The sequence below is a fragment of the Filicampus tigris genome, chromosome 13 (assembly GCF_054856515.1).
Source record: "Filicampus tigris isolate MCC_2025a chromosome 13, RoL_Ftig_1.0, whole genome shotgun sequence".
In the NCBI taxonomy this organism is placed as follows: domain Eukaryota; kingdom Metazoa; phylum Chordata; class Actinopteri; order Syngnathiformes; family Syngnathidae; genus Filicampus; species Filicampus tigris.
The window spans coordinates 13,469,920-13,484,219 of record NC_141229.1 but is presented as its reverse complement, the minus strand read 5'-3'; the positions used below and the strand labels follow the sequence as shown (position 1 = coordinate 13,484,219).

General features: G+C 41.4%; 2 protein-coding genes across 4 annotated transcripts in view; one reads left to right on the top strand and one right to left on the bottom strand.

Moving 5' to 3' along the window:
- The window catches only part of fsip1 (fibrous sheath interacting protein 1), a 44,613-nt gene extending 40,358 nt beyond the window's left edge, over positions 1-4,255 (bottom strand). For 2 of the 3 annotated variants that reach the window (XR_015089223.1, XM_086048627.1), the window contains exons 1-7: positions 4,011-4,255; positions 3,616-3,700; positions 2,686-2,855; positions 2,235-2,316; positions 2,087-2,176; positions 1,589-1,716; positions 105-224 (exon numbers count right to left, since the gene is read on the bottom strand). Coding sequence is in view for 2 of the 3 variants with exons in the window: in XM_086048627.1 (XP_085904753.1) it covers positions 105-224; positions 1,589-1,716; positions 2,087-2,176; positions 2,235-2,316; positions 2,686-2,855; positions 3,616-3,700; positions 4,011-4,016 (681 nt within the window). In the remaining variant the exon portion in view is untranslated. The remainder of the gene's footprint in view (positions 1-104; positions 225-1,588; positions 1,717-2,086; positions 2,177-2,234; positions 2,317-2,685; positions 2,856-3,615; positions 3,701-4,010) is intronic. The other variant, XM_086048628.1, reaches the window with a different exon arrangement.
- On the top strand, positions 4,204-13,902 carry LOC147137661 (sushi domain-containing protein 4-like). The gene is made up of 10 exons (XM_086048626.1): positions 4,204-4,398; positions 4,885-5,015; positions 6,017-6,208; positions 6,336-6,530; positions 9,146-9,337; positions 9,559-9,747; positions 10,915-11,121; positions 11,416-11,548; positions 12,021-12,391; positions 13,002-13,902. Exons 2-10 carry the CDS (start codon positions 4,895-4,897, stop codon positions 13,025-13,027), a joined length of 1,626 nt encoding a protein of 541 aa, XP_085904752.1. The 5' UTR covers positions 4,204-4,398; positions 4,885-4,894; the 3' UTR covers positions 13,028-13,902.
- Positions 13,903-14,300: the final 398 nt, after the last annotated feature.

Sequence of the window (14,300 nt, the reverse complement as noted above, 5' to 3'; positions counted from 1 at the left end):
CACCTGCTAAGATGCGACTCCAAAGATCTCAGACAGGAGGGAGAAGTTTTAAAGAACTTGCAAAAGTCATATGTTGCCTGTTCTGCGCTCCCATGGCAGCTTACCTCTTTGTCTGCGCCTCTGGCACTCTTCTCTTCCTCTTCATCTATGTCTTGCAAGAGCTCGGCCAGACGCTCTTCCTCTGCCTGTGTCAACAGCACTTGGCCTCCTTTGCCCCTGGCAAGCTAGTGCAGCACACAACGTTGGGAAAGACAACGACCTTGACTGCAGACGAATGTGTATTTGCAAATGAACAAAAACAAGTACTAGCAAAAACACAAATTTAGTGACTTTAACCAGATGTTATTCAAAATCAAAATCGTGCTTGTCTAGGTTTGGAGGGCAACTACCAATCAGATATTTTGACTCGGCTGTTATTTAATACCAACAGAGTGTGTGTGAGAAATTACAATAATCCTATCAAGTTTGAATGTTGACTTTAAATTATAACCGTGGCCATTTTGTGGCAAATGGTTTTCGCTTTGATGGAGAGGCAGATTATGTTGATGGAGGGAAAGGACAGCCATAGTTCCAGACAGAGGGAAAAACTGAAAGAAAATTGGACGGATAGGCAAGCAAAAGACAGTTAGACCGCCAGACAAAAACAAAGGGAGATACAGTCGACCCGAGGTGTCAAAATATCGGCCCGGGGTCATTTGCGGCCCACCGTCCATTTTCACTATATTACTGATAAATCGGCAAAGTGTGGAGCAGATGTTTGTCAGCAATGAAAAATAGTCAAGATTTTTTTTTTAAATCACACATCACACATGTACGAAAATTGAGTTGCACTGTGTAAAATGTTAAGCGTCAAAATGACCCCTTTCGCGGCAGTCTGAAGCCCTGCTGATGAATAAAGATATTTCAGTTTCAGAAGCAAAACTGTTTTCCTTTGCTTTCTGCTTCCTGTGTCAAGGTCTGATTTGAGCATATCACATTAATGATTAATTAAGATCCCCAAGTAAACACTGCTTTAAAAACGGTCATCTTATTACAGATTAGTCTTGTTTTTGTTCTGAATATGACGTTCTGCTCAGGGCAGGAGCGTTCCTATTCTTGTGAGATACAAGGTTGCAGGCCACCACATTATCACCTGTCAAAGAAAGTTCAAAATAAGTTCAAAAAAACGAAATTAACTACAATACATAGCTGCTTGGCTGATTGATTTTAGAGTGTCCAATGAAGTAAAGGGGCCTTTACATCCTTTGATTTTTCTGTATGCGGCCCTCAGATGAAAAAGTTTGGACACCACTGCAGTAGACAAATTGACGGACAGACCAAAATGACAGGTCAACCGGTTGACCGACAAAGACTCAAAGGACAGACAGACAGAAAATCAGACATATCAAATAATGTTCAGTGTCATCAAATGGACTCCAAGTTGTATTCTTTCATTTTACTCAGTGGAGCACTCGCAAATTCAACATGTGTTTTTCCCTCAGCCTCGTCAGTCAAGTCAGATTGAGAAAAACAAACAGTGAAGAGACTTGCTCCAAGTCATGTGAAGATTCCTGGAACTGCCCTTGGCCTCACGTGAACTTTGACATACCTCAATATTTCTCTTGACAAAGTTCTTCTGTCTCTTCCTGCCCTTGGAGGCGTCACCGTGGCTCCCATCATTCAGTTCCTCACAGACAGACTCGGCTCCTTCGCTCAGGTCGTCTGCTCTCTCTTCACCTGTCGGACGAGTATGTACTTTAGATACCACAGGGAAAACAATGGAAAGCTTATGTTCTTACTGTTGGTTGGCAATGTTCCCTTTGTCATATTATTTGTTTATTTTTGACTAGTTCCAAAATGAATTCTATGTACAAAATTCTACCACTCGATGTACAACATATCAAAGTGGCAGATGTGATTTTACAACCCTGCAGTGCTGCAGTCTGCGGAACAGTGTAGGAGAGAAAAGAACTTCAGTAGAGAGTTTACTAAGGTTATTGCGCCATCTATTGTACATTTGTCTCCTTACATGGCAACTTCCATCAGGTAACGGCATAGGTGGCCTGTATCCGTAATAATACACTCCCTTTAGTATGCATAGACTTACTCTGTAACATTTGTTGCAGTCTTATGTCCAGTTCAACATCGGCTATCTCAGTTTGAAACAATGGCTCATTGTCCTCCTTCTCTGGGGAGCCTACGAGAAACAAAACACATTTGGAATGTGACATTTAACATGATTGGTTATTGCTTACCAATCGGTGCTTCCAAAGCCCAAAACAGCCTTGCATTCATGGCTTCATGGCTGCTTTCAGAGCGGTCTTCAGGTAAGGTCTCCTTTGAAAAATACACATATTTATTCAGAGGTGGCTAGTAACGCACATTTACTTTACATGCTACCAGTTACCACACAGAAGAAAAGTTTTTAAAGTGATAAATGAAGATTGGCAGACACAACAGAGGATGTCATGTGCTGTCATTTCAGCCTTCAAGAACTCCACTTCAAAAAACGTGTTGCCATTTTCTATGTAACATTTGCCTGGTTTAACCTATAGTGCTTTTTCACAAGTGTAAACGAAAAAAGTTCATCTGATAAAAATAAAAAATAAAAAAAAACTTTGGCAGTGAGTACACTAGTGGTGTTTTTCTAAATTGACGGGCATCATGAAACCGAGCAACATGCAAATGTTTTTTTTTTTCTTTTACCATCAGTTCTTGCCAGAGTTCAGCTTGGCATTGTTTCCTTTGACGCTTGGCTTCTTTTTCTCTGATCATGCATACAGACAGTAGTTCATCAAGCCTCCTCATCTCCTCAATTGCCCTCTGCAACTTTGGATCTTGCTTCTCTTCATCAGTTGCATTAATATCATATTGATCTAAAAGGGATATGCATATATGCAGTATTATAATCATATACTGTAGCCATAGTGAACCCCCTGCATATTTGCAGTTTAGCATTTACAAATTTGTCTATTTGCTGATATTTTGGGGGGAAGTTTATCCTCTAATTTTCACTGAATAACTCACTTACTCTGTTTGTGCCTTGCGGCATCATATTCAAAAATATTTGAGACAATGTAATTATACTGCCAAAGGTACATGAACAAAGTATTGAGCAAAGACTGAATACGTATGTACATGTGACGCCATAGCTTTTTTTTTTTCTTCATTTTTATACACTTGAAAATTTTTCAAAAAGGAATTTATTGCTTTCATCATAGGGTGGTTTGTGTGCTCGCGTGTATGCGCGTGCAGGGTGCGTGTGTTAGTGTTTTTTGTGTTCGTGTGTGGGTGTTCGCGTGTGTGTAGCATTTTGAGGAAAATAAATGACATTCCATTTTGGGATGATAAAATGTGGAAAAGGTGATTCACTGAATACTTTCCACATGCACTATACATCTCCTGTATAAATAGGGCCATCCATCTATTCTATTCCTTCTTATCCTTTCATTCCCTCACAGCAGATTAGTGGTTGGGAATGCATGCACCCATTATCCAATCCGCTTCATTCGTGTAGAAATGGATGATTGAATGGATGGGTATACTGTCTTTCACCCATTAAAAATACACATTTTCATATATAAGGACACAAATACAAACTTTCTTGTTGTGCATTAAACTGCACATGCCACTCACCTCTTTGTGGGGTCTCAGAATATTCTCTTGATGCAGGCCTGGAGATGCTTTCTGAACCACATTGTATGCTCATTTCCATGATGGCCTATTGGAGTGTTCAGCAAGAAGTAGGTGTTTTTTTTTCTTTTCAATATTGTATGTATTGCAATTATTAATGTGTACTAATGCTAATGCTAATGGTGCCTAACCCAGATATAGTGAGCACAATTAACCTAGAGGTCGAAAAAAGGTTTCACACTAAATTTGCAATTCATTTCGTCTGCTACATCGGATATAACCACGATAATTGTCTCATTAACGACCACAAAGACGTTCTATTCTACTTCACGTCTGTGACGTAAAAACGACGCGTCTCTTTACGCATTTTGTCAAAAATAAGATACAAAAAAACATACCATCATTGCCCCTTGAAGTGAAAGTCATTTATTCGTGAATGCCTTTCCTATATTGTGTGTCTTTTTAAAGAGATCTCGCGGCGAAGTAAAGGCAGCTGTTTGAAGCTGTTGCGTTCGAGTGTTACGTCAAGCGTGTGGTAACTATGGACGCCAAACCTCCCGGATGTTGTAAGTATAGAAATATGTCTTCGTTACTATGGAGGCGGTGCAGGGCTGGAGCCTTCAGCTAGTTAGTGTAGCAAGTGAAAGGCTAGCCTCAGGTTGCTCGCCTCGTTTATATATAATGTTTAAAATTATACACGCTCACAACGGTCCGGAATATTGTTATGAAATGTCTCCGTTGTGAGGAAAGCGAAGGTGGAGTATCTTAGGCTGTGTTGAGTGGGAGGTGTGTATCAGCTACAGTTAGCAATTTTATCGTCTGCATTACGTAGTTTTCTTTAAGCTAGGTAGCTTGTCCTCGACCCGCTTTTGTCATTCTGACGTATTTATAGTAGTACAGTTGACGTCGATATCACCACTGTGGACTTAAGACAAGTAATTTAAATCTAATTTTATGTAGTGTCACAAATCGGTTCTTGGGAGATATGATAGGGTTAGTGCAGGATTAAGATGTGTGTTGACATTGAACAATTAACAAGAACTGTAATTGTGTTATACTACATATGCGAGAGATTGCTTTGTGCGCATAGTTTACGGATGCATTGGAATGAGTCACTGTTATTAATGAGGCGTATGTTTATAGAAAAACGCTATCTTACACTGCGCTCTTGCTGTCTCAGACCTGTCAGTTCCTGTCATCATTATAGCGTCTTTTCACTGGCATCTGGCCAACCTCTGCAGACTACCTGATCTGTCAGTCGTATTGTTTCAGGGTGACTTGAATGCAGGGGAAGATGAGCAATGAAAAGACAGAGGCAACATCACACGCCCGTTGGACTCACGCTTGTTTTGAATGGTCCTTGTTGCTGTCCCTGTTGGTGGTAACCACAGGGCAAGGTTCAGGTAAGGGGATTCTACATGCACTGACAATGTCATCCGCACACTCATTTCGCAGTGTATTTTTGAAGCCCTGAAACGAAAAGCAAGCATTTTCAAATAATGGTCAAGCATCGTAGTTTGTGGGTCAAAATTGGTATTTTGTGCCTCATTAAAGCGGAAGTCAACCCAAACATATTTTTATCAATAATATGTTCCCAGCAGGCCCACTAGTTGAAACATGGAATTCTGATTAATTTTGCATTTGTGGAATATAAATTAAGCAGCAAATACACTTGTTTTTAGCCATCTCTGGCTAGCCGTTGTGTCTTCTGTCGACTGAAAGTGACATCACAACTGCTCACAACGACCAATCACGGCTGACCTGTTTTCTGAATCTGAGTCGTGATTGGTCGTTGTGACTAGTTGTGATGTCATTTTCAGTCGACAGAAGACAAAATAGTCATCCCCATAGATGGCTAAAAACGAGTGGTTTAACACTTATTCCACAAACGCAATATTAATCCGAATGCCCTGTTTCAAGTAGTGGGCTTGCATAGAACATATTCTTGAAAAGAAAATGTTTGTGTTGATTTCATCTTTAATACACATTGAATGCAAAACTGAGAATCAAAGCTGACCAAAAAAGTAGTGACGTGAATTGGGAGGCGTTCTCATCACTTGAAAGAGCTTGTACATAATTGTCAATTACTAATTTTTAACTTGTCACTTATAGGGGCCAAATGGTGACAGCCAAAGCACACAGGAGAGACGATGCTAATATGGAATAGTGAAGAGATTGAGGGATATCTGTAAAAGGAATTATGTCTGGACAGATTGAAACTTTATTGACAATACAAAGGCAGAATGTAGAGTCTGCAAGGGAAAAACTGAAATAATGAGTGTTATCTTGCTGGAAAAACATTTATTTTTGTATGCAGCGCTCTAAGGTACATTAGCAACTCTGACTGCTACTCTGTTAGTCTGTAATTTCTAAAGTTTGCCTTTTTTTTTTTAAACATTTTTAGGTTGTGTCAGACCCGTCATGGTGGAGCATGGCTCGGCTAACGTGCCAAAAACCAATATGGATTATTTCCCCGTGGGGACAGTGCTGGAGTACCATTGTGACCCTGGTTACCTGTTAGATGGACCCAGCATCCTCACCTGCACTGCACTGGGACACTGGTCCTCGGAACCACCACAGTGCATACACAGTGATGGTAAAGTCACTTATTTTTGTCACAACATAAAGCAGGCAACCTGGGCACTCATTAACTAGCGTAGTGCTAATGTTCACAATTAAAACTGGAATTAACAAAAGTTTCTCATTTTCCCCTATTTCAACAGTATGCCAGCCTGTACACTTGCCAAAAAATGGGGGCTACACCTGCCACCCCTCTCCATGTCGCAAACTTTCTCACGGCACTGTGGTTGAATTCTCCTGCGATGAAGGCTACATCCTGAAGGGAGACTATAAATACATTACTTGTCAATATGGGGAGTGGGACAGCCCGGTTCAGATCAGCTGCATCAAAGAGCAAGGTATTTGACATTGGCTATTTCCAGAGCTGGGCACTTGAACCTTTTTTGCCGGTCAGACCCCAGCCCTCCGGCCGCGACCTGGGTACCCTTCCGGCATGGACCCTACGGCCTTATTTATAAAAATTATCGGCCCCAACCCCGTTCCAGAAAAAAAAAAAAGCGCCTGTGATAAACAATAGAAATACTGCATAAAAATCATCACATCTAAAACGAGGCAACAAGGGTATTACAGTATAAAATACTGTAACATCGAAAAATGGATGCGGAAAAGTGGGGGGAATCCCATTTTTACCCGCTAGAGTGTTTTTTTTTTCTAAAACGGCGTCATGAGTAACGGCAAAAAAACCTGTAGTTCACTTGTATATTATAAAAAATGTATTATCTTACTTTTGGCAGTCATTATCACCACCGCTTGTCAAACTTGCGCTGTATCTCTATTTGTTGAAAAATGATTCATTTTTTTTCTGAGCTTCCCCTCTGTTCTCTCTGTTTGTGTCCTTCTCCTCATCCTCCTTCATCTCCTCCTTCTTCTTCTTCATCTCATTCTTCTTCTCCTTCTTCCATTCCTTCTCTTTGTGCAGACCAAACGTGTTTTTTTTTTTTAACCTTTTTAGAGACCGAACGTGCCCAATGCAAGTAAGTCGTACAGCTGGTAGTGGCGCATTTGATGCGTTCTGAGGCAATTTTTGTGGTTTGCCCATTTCATCTCAACCTACTCTGCGAACTTTTGGCCGCCTCGCGAGCACGTCACACGCAAGAGGGCCGATTAGTGGGCCGGACTAAAATCCACCTCCGGCCTTGCTTAGTCCAGCCCTTTTTTAAAAACCTTTTTAAGACGGACTAAGCACAGACAGAAGTGGATTTTCATCTTTCTTTCTAATCACTAACCTGGTGAAGTCTGAACGGACCTCACAGTCTATCATTGACCGATGCCTGTTTTGCTGACGAGAGACGGAAACGCGACCCAGACTGCATTGACTGTATATAAACAGCAGGTGACGATATGCACCAAAGAGAAAATCATGAGTTACTCTGGCTAAGAATTAATATACCTGTAATAGCTTTGAATAGAGGCAGTTTTACACGGAAGTTCTTGTGAGTTAAGTTTTACATTTTTTTTTAAATTTTTGTAAAGAGTAGGGTTAAGAGGTTGTGAAACGGTATTTTGCAGCCTCCTCACGCTCCATTTCAGAAGGTGGCAGTAATGCACCAAGAGTTGTTTGCCAACCGCTAAAAGACAGAAGAAGAAGAAAAAGACCAATTCAAAGAAAAAAACATTCAGGTACTTTATTTCAGTTTTCACAAGGACTATCATTTTAATCCACCAGGATTGTACCTTTGGCAACAATGTGACACGGGATTCCGGGTTAGGAAAGCAAAACTTTAAAGTAAAACTTTTAAGAGTGAAAGCGGCAACAGGATCCCACTTACAGTTCAATAGATAGGCTGCACTTACTTGCCAATGTGAAATGTCAAATCTATGTGAGTATAGAGCTGATTGAGCAGCAAGCCGACTCATTATGATGTATATAGTGCACCCCATTTACCATTTTAATCAAATTGGTTCAGATGATGGATGGATTTTTATCTGTTGGACCTTTTTTTTTCCGGGTTGACGATCGAGGGACTGGCGGACCTTTGGTGTTTTCTGACAGAAGCGCAGTTAAAATAACATGACGGACGGTGGACGGGTACCCAGGCTGCTGACTGATGACGAATAACGGACCAGCAAACTTTAGGAAAATAAGCACCTCTGGGTGCAATCATTATTATTGTTAGCGTTAAAACAAAATAAACTTACAAGGTACACACCACATAAGGTACACACCCATCAAATAAAAAAAGAGCCAATAGAAAATCTGTAAGAAACTGTTATTGACACTAACAATAACTTCCATTCCATCCATTATCCATTCCGCTTATCCTCCCAAGGGTCGCGGGGAGTGATGGAGCCTATCCCAGCTGTCTTCGGGCAGTAGGCGGGGGACACCCTGAATTGGTTGCCAGCCAATCGCAGGGCACACAGAGACAAACAAACATCCACATTCACACTCACACTCACACCTAGGGGCAATTTAGAGTGTCCAATCAATTTACCATGCATGTTTTTGGAATGTGGGAGGAAACCGGAGTACCTGGAGAAAATCCACGCAGGCACGGGGAGAACATGCAAACTCCACACAGGGAGGCCGGAGCCGGGATCGAACCCACGACCTCTGAACTGTGAGGCGGACGTGCTAACCAGTCGACCACCGTGCCGCCCATAACAATAACAATAAATATAAATTAACATAATAACATAAATTACACTTTTCCTCATACAGGATTGTTACTTTTGCTAAGATCATTTTATCCTACACGGGACACATTCAATTTATATCGGTAGTCTGCATCTGTTTATCTTTGCATGGGAAAAATTCCAGTTCTCCAGAAGAATAGTCAAAAGAATTCAATTGATCATAATATTTTTCTTGGTCTCCCCGTGTAAATTACCGTAAACCAGGCTGAAAATATTTGTTGTAGTGATATAAGGGAAAACAGCAGTGTCCCAGGCTGGAAATATTTCTAATCAAATAACAACAGTTTCCCAGAATTTGTTGCGGTCTTCCTCCCAGGATGCGTGAGGCCGTACATGGTTGAAAACAGCTGGGTAAACCACACGGAAACCAACAGGGGCTTGTTCCCTGTGGGCACCGTGCTGCAGTACAGATGTGACCCTGGTTACCTGCCAGATGGCCCAAACATTCTCACCTGCATCTCGCCAGGACGCTGGTCCTCAGAACCTCCCAACTGCACACAGAGTGACGGTAAGACTCTCCATCCACAGCTTTCATGTATAAAAAGCTGTTTTGGGAATGTTGTTAAATTACCCAAGACAATTATGATGACCTCTAAAGTGGAACACAATCACAAATGTAATGAACATTTTCCCCAAATTTTGGTCAAGCTCCTTATTTGACAAGTTTTAACGGGTTCAAGATTTGAGCTTCTGCTGTAAATGTTTTGGTTTTCCTCTGTGTTCCACCAGCTTGTCTCCCTCCGTCTGAACCGGAGAACGGGGGTTACACCTGCCACCCATCCCCCTGTCGACTGTTTTCCCACGGTACTGTCATCGAGTACTTTTGTCACTCGGGCCTTGTTCTCAAGGGGGACTACTACCTGACCTGTCAGGATGGACAGTGGGATAGCCCCACGCCGGTCAAATGTGTCAAGCAAGGTACCTCCATTCACTAATGTAATCTTCCTACAATTGGACATTCTTAAAACCGCTTCTCGATTAGTAGGCCTTGAGTATCTTTCTTTTTATTATTCTTGGACAATTGGTGTCTTAACCTGTGACTGTCACTGAACGATGTATGAGACCCTTCACGGAGCAGCACATTTACTCTAATCTGACCGACACCACATGGGCGCCTTCCCGTGGGCACTGTGCTGCAGCACCAATATTTAAACCCCCCCGAAGTTTGTCCACTTACAGAGAAATTAACAGCCTCCACTCACAATGTAATTATTTTATTTGCAGTTTTAAAATGTGTATATTACCGAGTGAAATAAGTATTTGATCCCCAAGCCAAATATAAATTACCACAGTTCCTGGCAGAGAAATCCTTGTTTGGCAGGGCTCAGAGATGAGCGGTTTATTGTAGTTGAACAGTGGGTTTGCACACAGCTCAGGAGGGATTTTGGCTGCTGCAAGTTTCTTAGCAGCTGCTTGGAAACGCAGGGCTTAAATTCCCTCTATAAGCTTTCTATTGGGTTGAGGTCTGGAGAATAGGTCACTCCATTACCTTCGTATGATTCATCTTGTTGAGTCACCCTATTGTTGTTCTGGCAGTGTTAGGGTCATTGTCATGCTGGAAGGCTCATCTACGACTCATCATCAGTGTTCTTGCTGAGGAAAGGTTTTCAACCAACATTTTAAAGAACATTGCTCCGTATATTGGCATCTCGATCCGATGAAGTCGTCAGAAAAAGTGATCCAAAACATTTTGTAAGTGAGCAAATATACAAATTAGCACAGGATTGTATTTGCATCTCCTAATATGTGAAAAACAACAAAAATATATACAGTATGTTTTTTTGTTTTTTTTAAATCATACAATTTAGATATGCTTTTCATTGGACAGTGCTATCGCAAATCAGCACAGTGAGCGTTAATGTGACACTGTGAAAAAAAGAATGGTTCATCTTCTATTTAACAACTCTTCTATTTTAGGCGATCAGATTGAATTGTATCATCATCATTAAATATCTTATAATGGAAGCTAGTGGAATTAGTTCATGTCCTAGAATACTGAATTTTGAGTCAAGCAAGTTTGTGTCTTGTATAGGAAGATTTACTGGTATTTTAATCAATAAATGGTACTGTATACCCTTTCTTCAGTGTCATTGACAGTGTGCCGGCCTCCCTATCAGCCGGAGAACGGAGGCTACACCTGCCACCCCTACCCGTGTGGAAGACTCTCTCATGGCACTGTGATCGAATATTTCTGTGATGAAGGCTACATCATGAAGGGAGAATATAAATACCTCACCTGTCAGTACGGCACGTGGGACGGCTTCATGCAGATCAGCTGTGTAATGAAGCAAGGTACCACTCCAAAAAATGTTTATAACTGCCTACATAAATATACCTCAAACTATTATCCCAAAACACTTAAATATGTCTTAAATATTTCATGAAGCTCTAAAACATACATCTATAAATAATCAAATATTCGGTCGCTACTTTGTAGATTTCATCCATCACGGTGGTGATCTGGTATGTGGTATGGGAACCCCCAAATCAACAAGGGAACACTGTATATTAAGATACGAGTTGGAAATCAGAGTGTCCAAATAAAAAGGAACCAATTATTGAATTTCACTAATTGTTTTCCCTCAGAACACGATGCATCTTTACCGTTGGGGATACCGACTTGGTCAATAGTGTCTTCCACAGCAAGCTCAGTGGCGCTCATCCTGCTCCTGGTGGTGCTCTTTGTGCTTCTGCAGCCGAAACTGAAATCCTTCCATCGGTGAGGCAAAATCCAGGCCAAAGCAACCAACATATATTCCATTACAAAAATATAAATAACAAATACAATATATCTTCTTATCATATTCGTATACAGTACAACAGTTTTAGCTAAAAATAACTTTGGAAGCCTTTATATTCAAAATGTAGATTTTAAGTATAAAAAGATGCTGGCATTACTTTATTATAATATAAAGACCAGTGATTTGCCAGTCTGTAACAACGGAATAGGGTTCCTATAGATAACCTGCTGCGATCATGTGCAGTCATTTTAAACCAGACGTTTATTAAAAAAAAAAAAAAGAAGAACAGATGGCTACATATGGTTTGCGGTTGCGGGTTGGTGTCTGGGCTCCAGCGTTCTTGTGTGGAGTTTGTACGTTCTCCCCAACATTGCGTGGGTTTCCTGCAACAGGAATTTCTCACCACTGATTGTAAGTCGCAGATTGTGTCTTCTGTCCCTCTCCACCCAGACGGGAGGAGGGTGTGTCAGGCCATCCCGTGTCCATCATGGTGGAAGGCGTCCAGGTGACTCTGCCCTCATACGAGGAGGCAGTCAGAAATAACGCAGCTTTGGGCTCGGCCCCCAGCAACGAGTCTCGCGTGCAGATCGTGTTGTCCGAGGGACACCCGCAAGTCACGTCGCCGGAGGCCGGCCCCTCTCGGCCCTCTTCCCTCAATCAGCTGCATTCGCAGTTGGCTGTAGTGGACCCATCGCCACCTTCGTCGTCCTCATCGCCCTTGTCCTCGAGCTGGACTCTGGAGCACGCCGGCGCCGCAGCTTTGCCGCCCGATGACCAGCACGGCCTCCCTCTGCTCGACTCGGAGGTGGACTGTTCTGATGGTGAGGCCTCTTTTTCGTGAACACTCCTTATTTTCAGTTCATATGATGTAATAACGGCTTGAATTATTTTCTTCAATTGAAATCTGAAAATTCTCTGAGGACCACCGATATCTTAAATAACAATTCTGATCAACACCTGAGACCAGGATCAAGGCAGATGGGATGTATTCGTAAAGTCCCCCATTCCCCCATCAACTATGCCAACTATATTTAGAGACACTCCCAAATCCTCCAGCCACTTTTTTTTTTCTTTCAAAAAAGCAACTGGCAAAGGATTCTACATTCAGCCTTCAGACAGGGCCACCATGAACCATGTTGTGGTGGCCCTCTCAGAACCAGCACTGGCCACATGTGTAGTTCCTTTTTTTGTATGGTGGTCAAAAATCTCAGCAATTCCCAACCAGTGTGCCATGGCACATTGCTGTCCTGCAAAAACATGTTTTGTATAGGGAGAAATGCAGTCAATCCCCGAAGGTAAAAACAATTTTTCTTGTCATTTTCCTTTAAGTGAAGGGGGGGGCGAATTAATAGGGGGGGTCTAAAAACTTTATTTTTAGGGTGAATCACCTCGCCTGACAATACAACAATGCTCTGCTTGTGTTTTGTGCAGATATGCCTTTGCTGAAGGAGGCCTGAAACACAAACCATGTCAACTCCACAACAGTGAACACACTTCTAAGTGGCGCCAAGCTAAGCCATGTGTTACTCTGGCCACCCCAAAGCAGAACATAAGGGCACTTCTGTACATGTACACACTAACTGCATTTTTCATAGGCGTCCCCGTCACAGTCTATGTATACCTAATGTTCTTCTAATGCCTCTACCTTTCTGTTTTCTCGACTGCTGCTTTAAACACGCGACACAACAACACAGTATATGGGTTTGTGATGTAAGCTCCCAGCAAGAAATGATTATAAATGAAAATAATAATGTATGCATCATGAAGCACCTTCCACTTTTAATATACACCATATGACTGCTTGTCTACCACCTGACCTAACTTTGCTGTATTTAACTTGTTCACACCTTTGTCCCTGATGGCCTTATCTTCCCACTTCTATGCACACGTATCCGTGGTGTACAATAAGGACTAAATGTTGCTTCGTGATACTATGTGTAGCTTTGTTGCCAGAAAAAATGTTCTACCTTTAATTTATTACTGCTGAAAGATGTGCGTTTACTTCATTGTGCTGTTGATCAGCTATGGCTTTGTTAACACATCATGGAATTATTTAAATAGTATCTTTTTTATTTTCACTTTCACTGCCTAAGTTGCATCGCGAGCACTGTAAAAACTGGTCTGGAAGGTGCACATTGAAAAGAATGACTGTCAAGTTCGGTGTTATATCACTGTTACTTTTCGTTTCCGTTTATTGAACTTACATGGCTGATGTTTTGACTTGTTGCTTTGTGAAAGTCGTATTGTAATATATGTAAAGTTTGAAGGTACCGGTAACTATTATGTAGCATTTTGTCGAAATCATGTTTGATTAAATATGATTTAATATCCATTCATCTCAGTTCATGGCTTAAGAAACACTAGATGTGTGTGTGCGTGTGTGTGTGTAGGTGGGGGGTTGATTGAAAAAGTGTATAAGTACAGGCCACATTAATAGGCAGACCCGAGCAAGCTAATACAAATACAAAAATTCTGCCTTTACATAATTTTCAGTTTTGAGTGACACTGACAGCAAAATATTAATACATAGTTTGCATTGGTGTGGAATTGTACTAGTACTAAGAGGTGTTTTCTAATACTGTGATGCCTTGACATACAAGTGCCTCAACTTGGGAGTTTTCACGATACCAGAGTTGTTCAAAGTCTGCGAGTGCAGACTTGAGATATATGCACTGATAGCAATGAACTCAACTCACTTTATAATAATCAGCTCTTGGGCAATACTGAAAA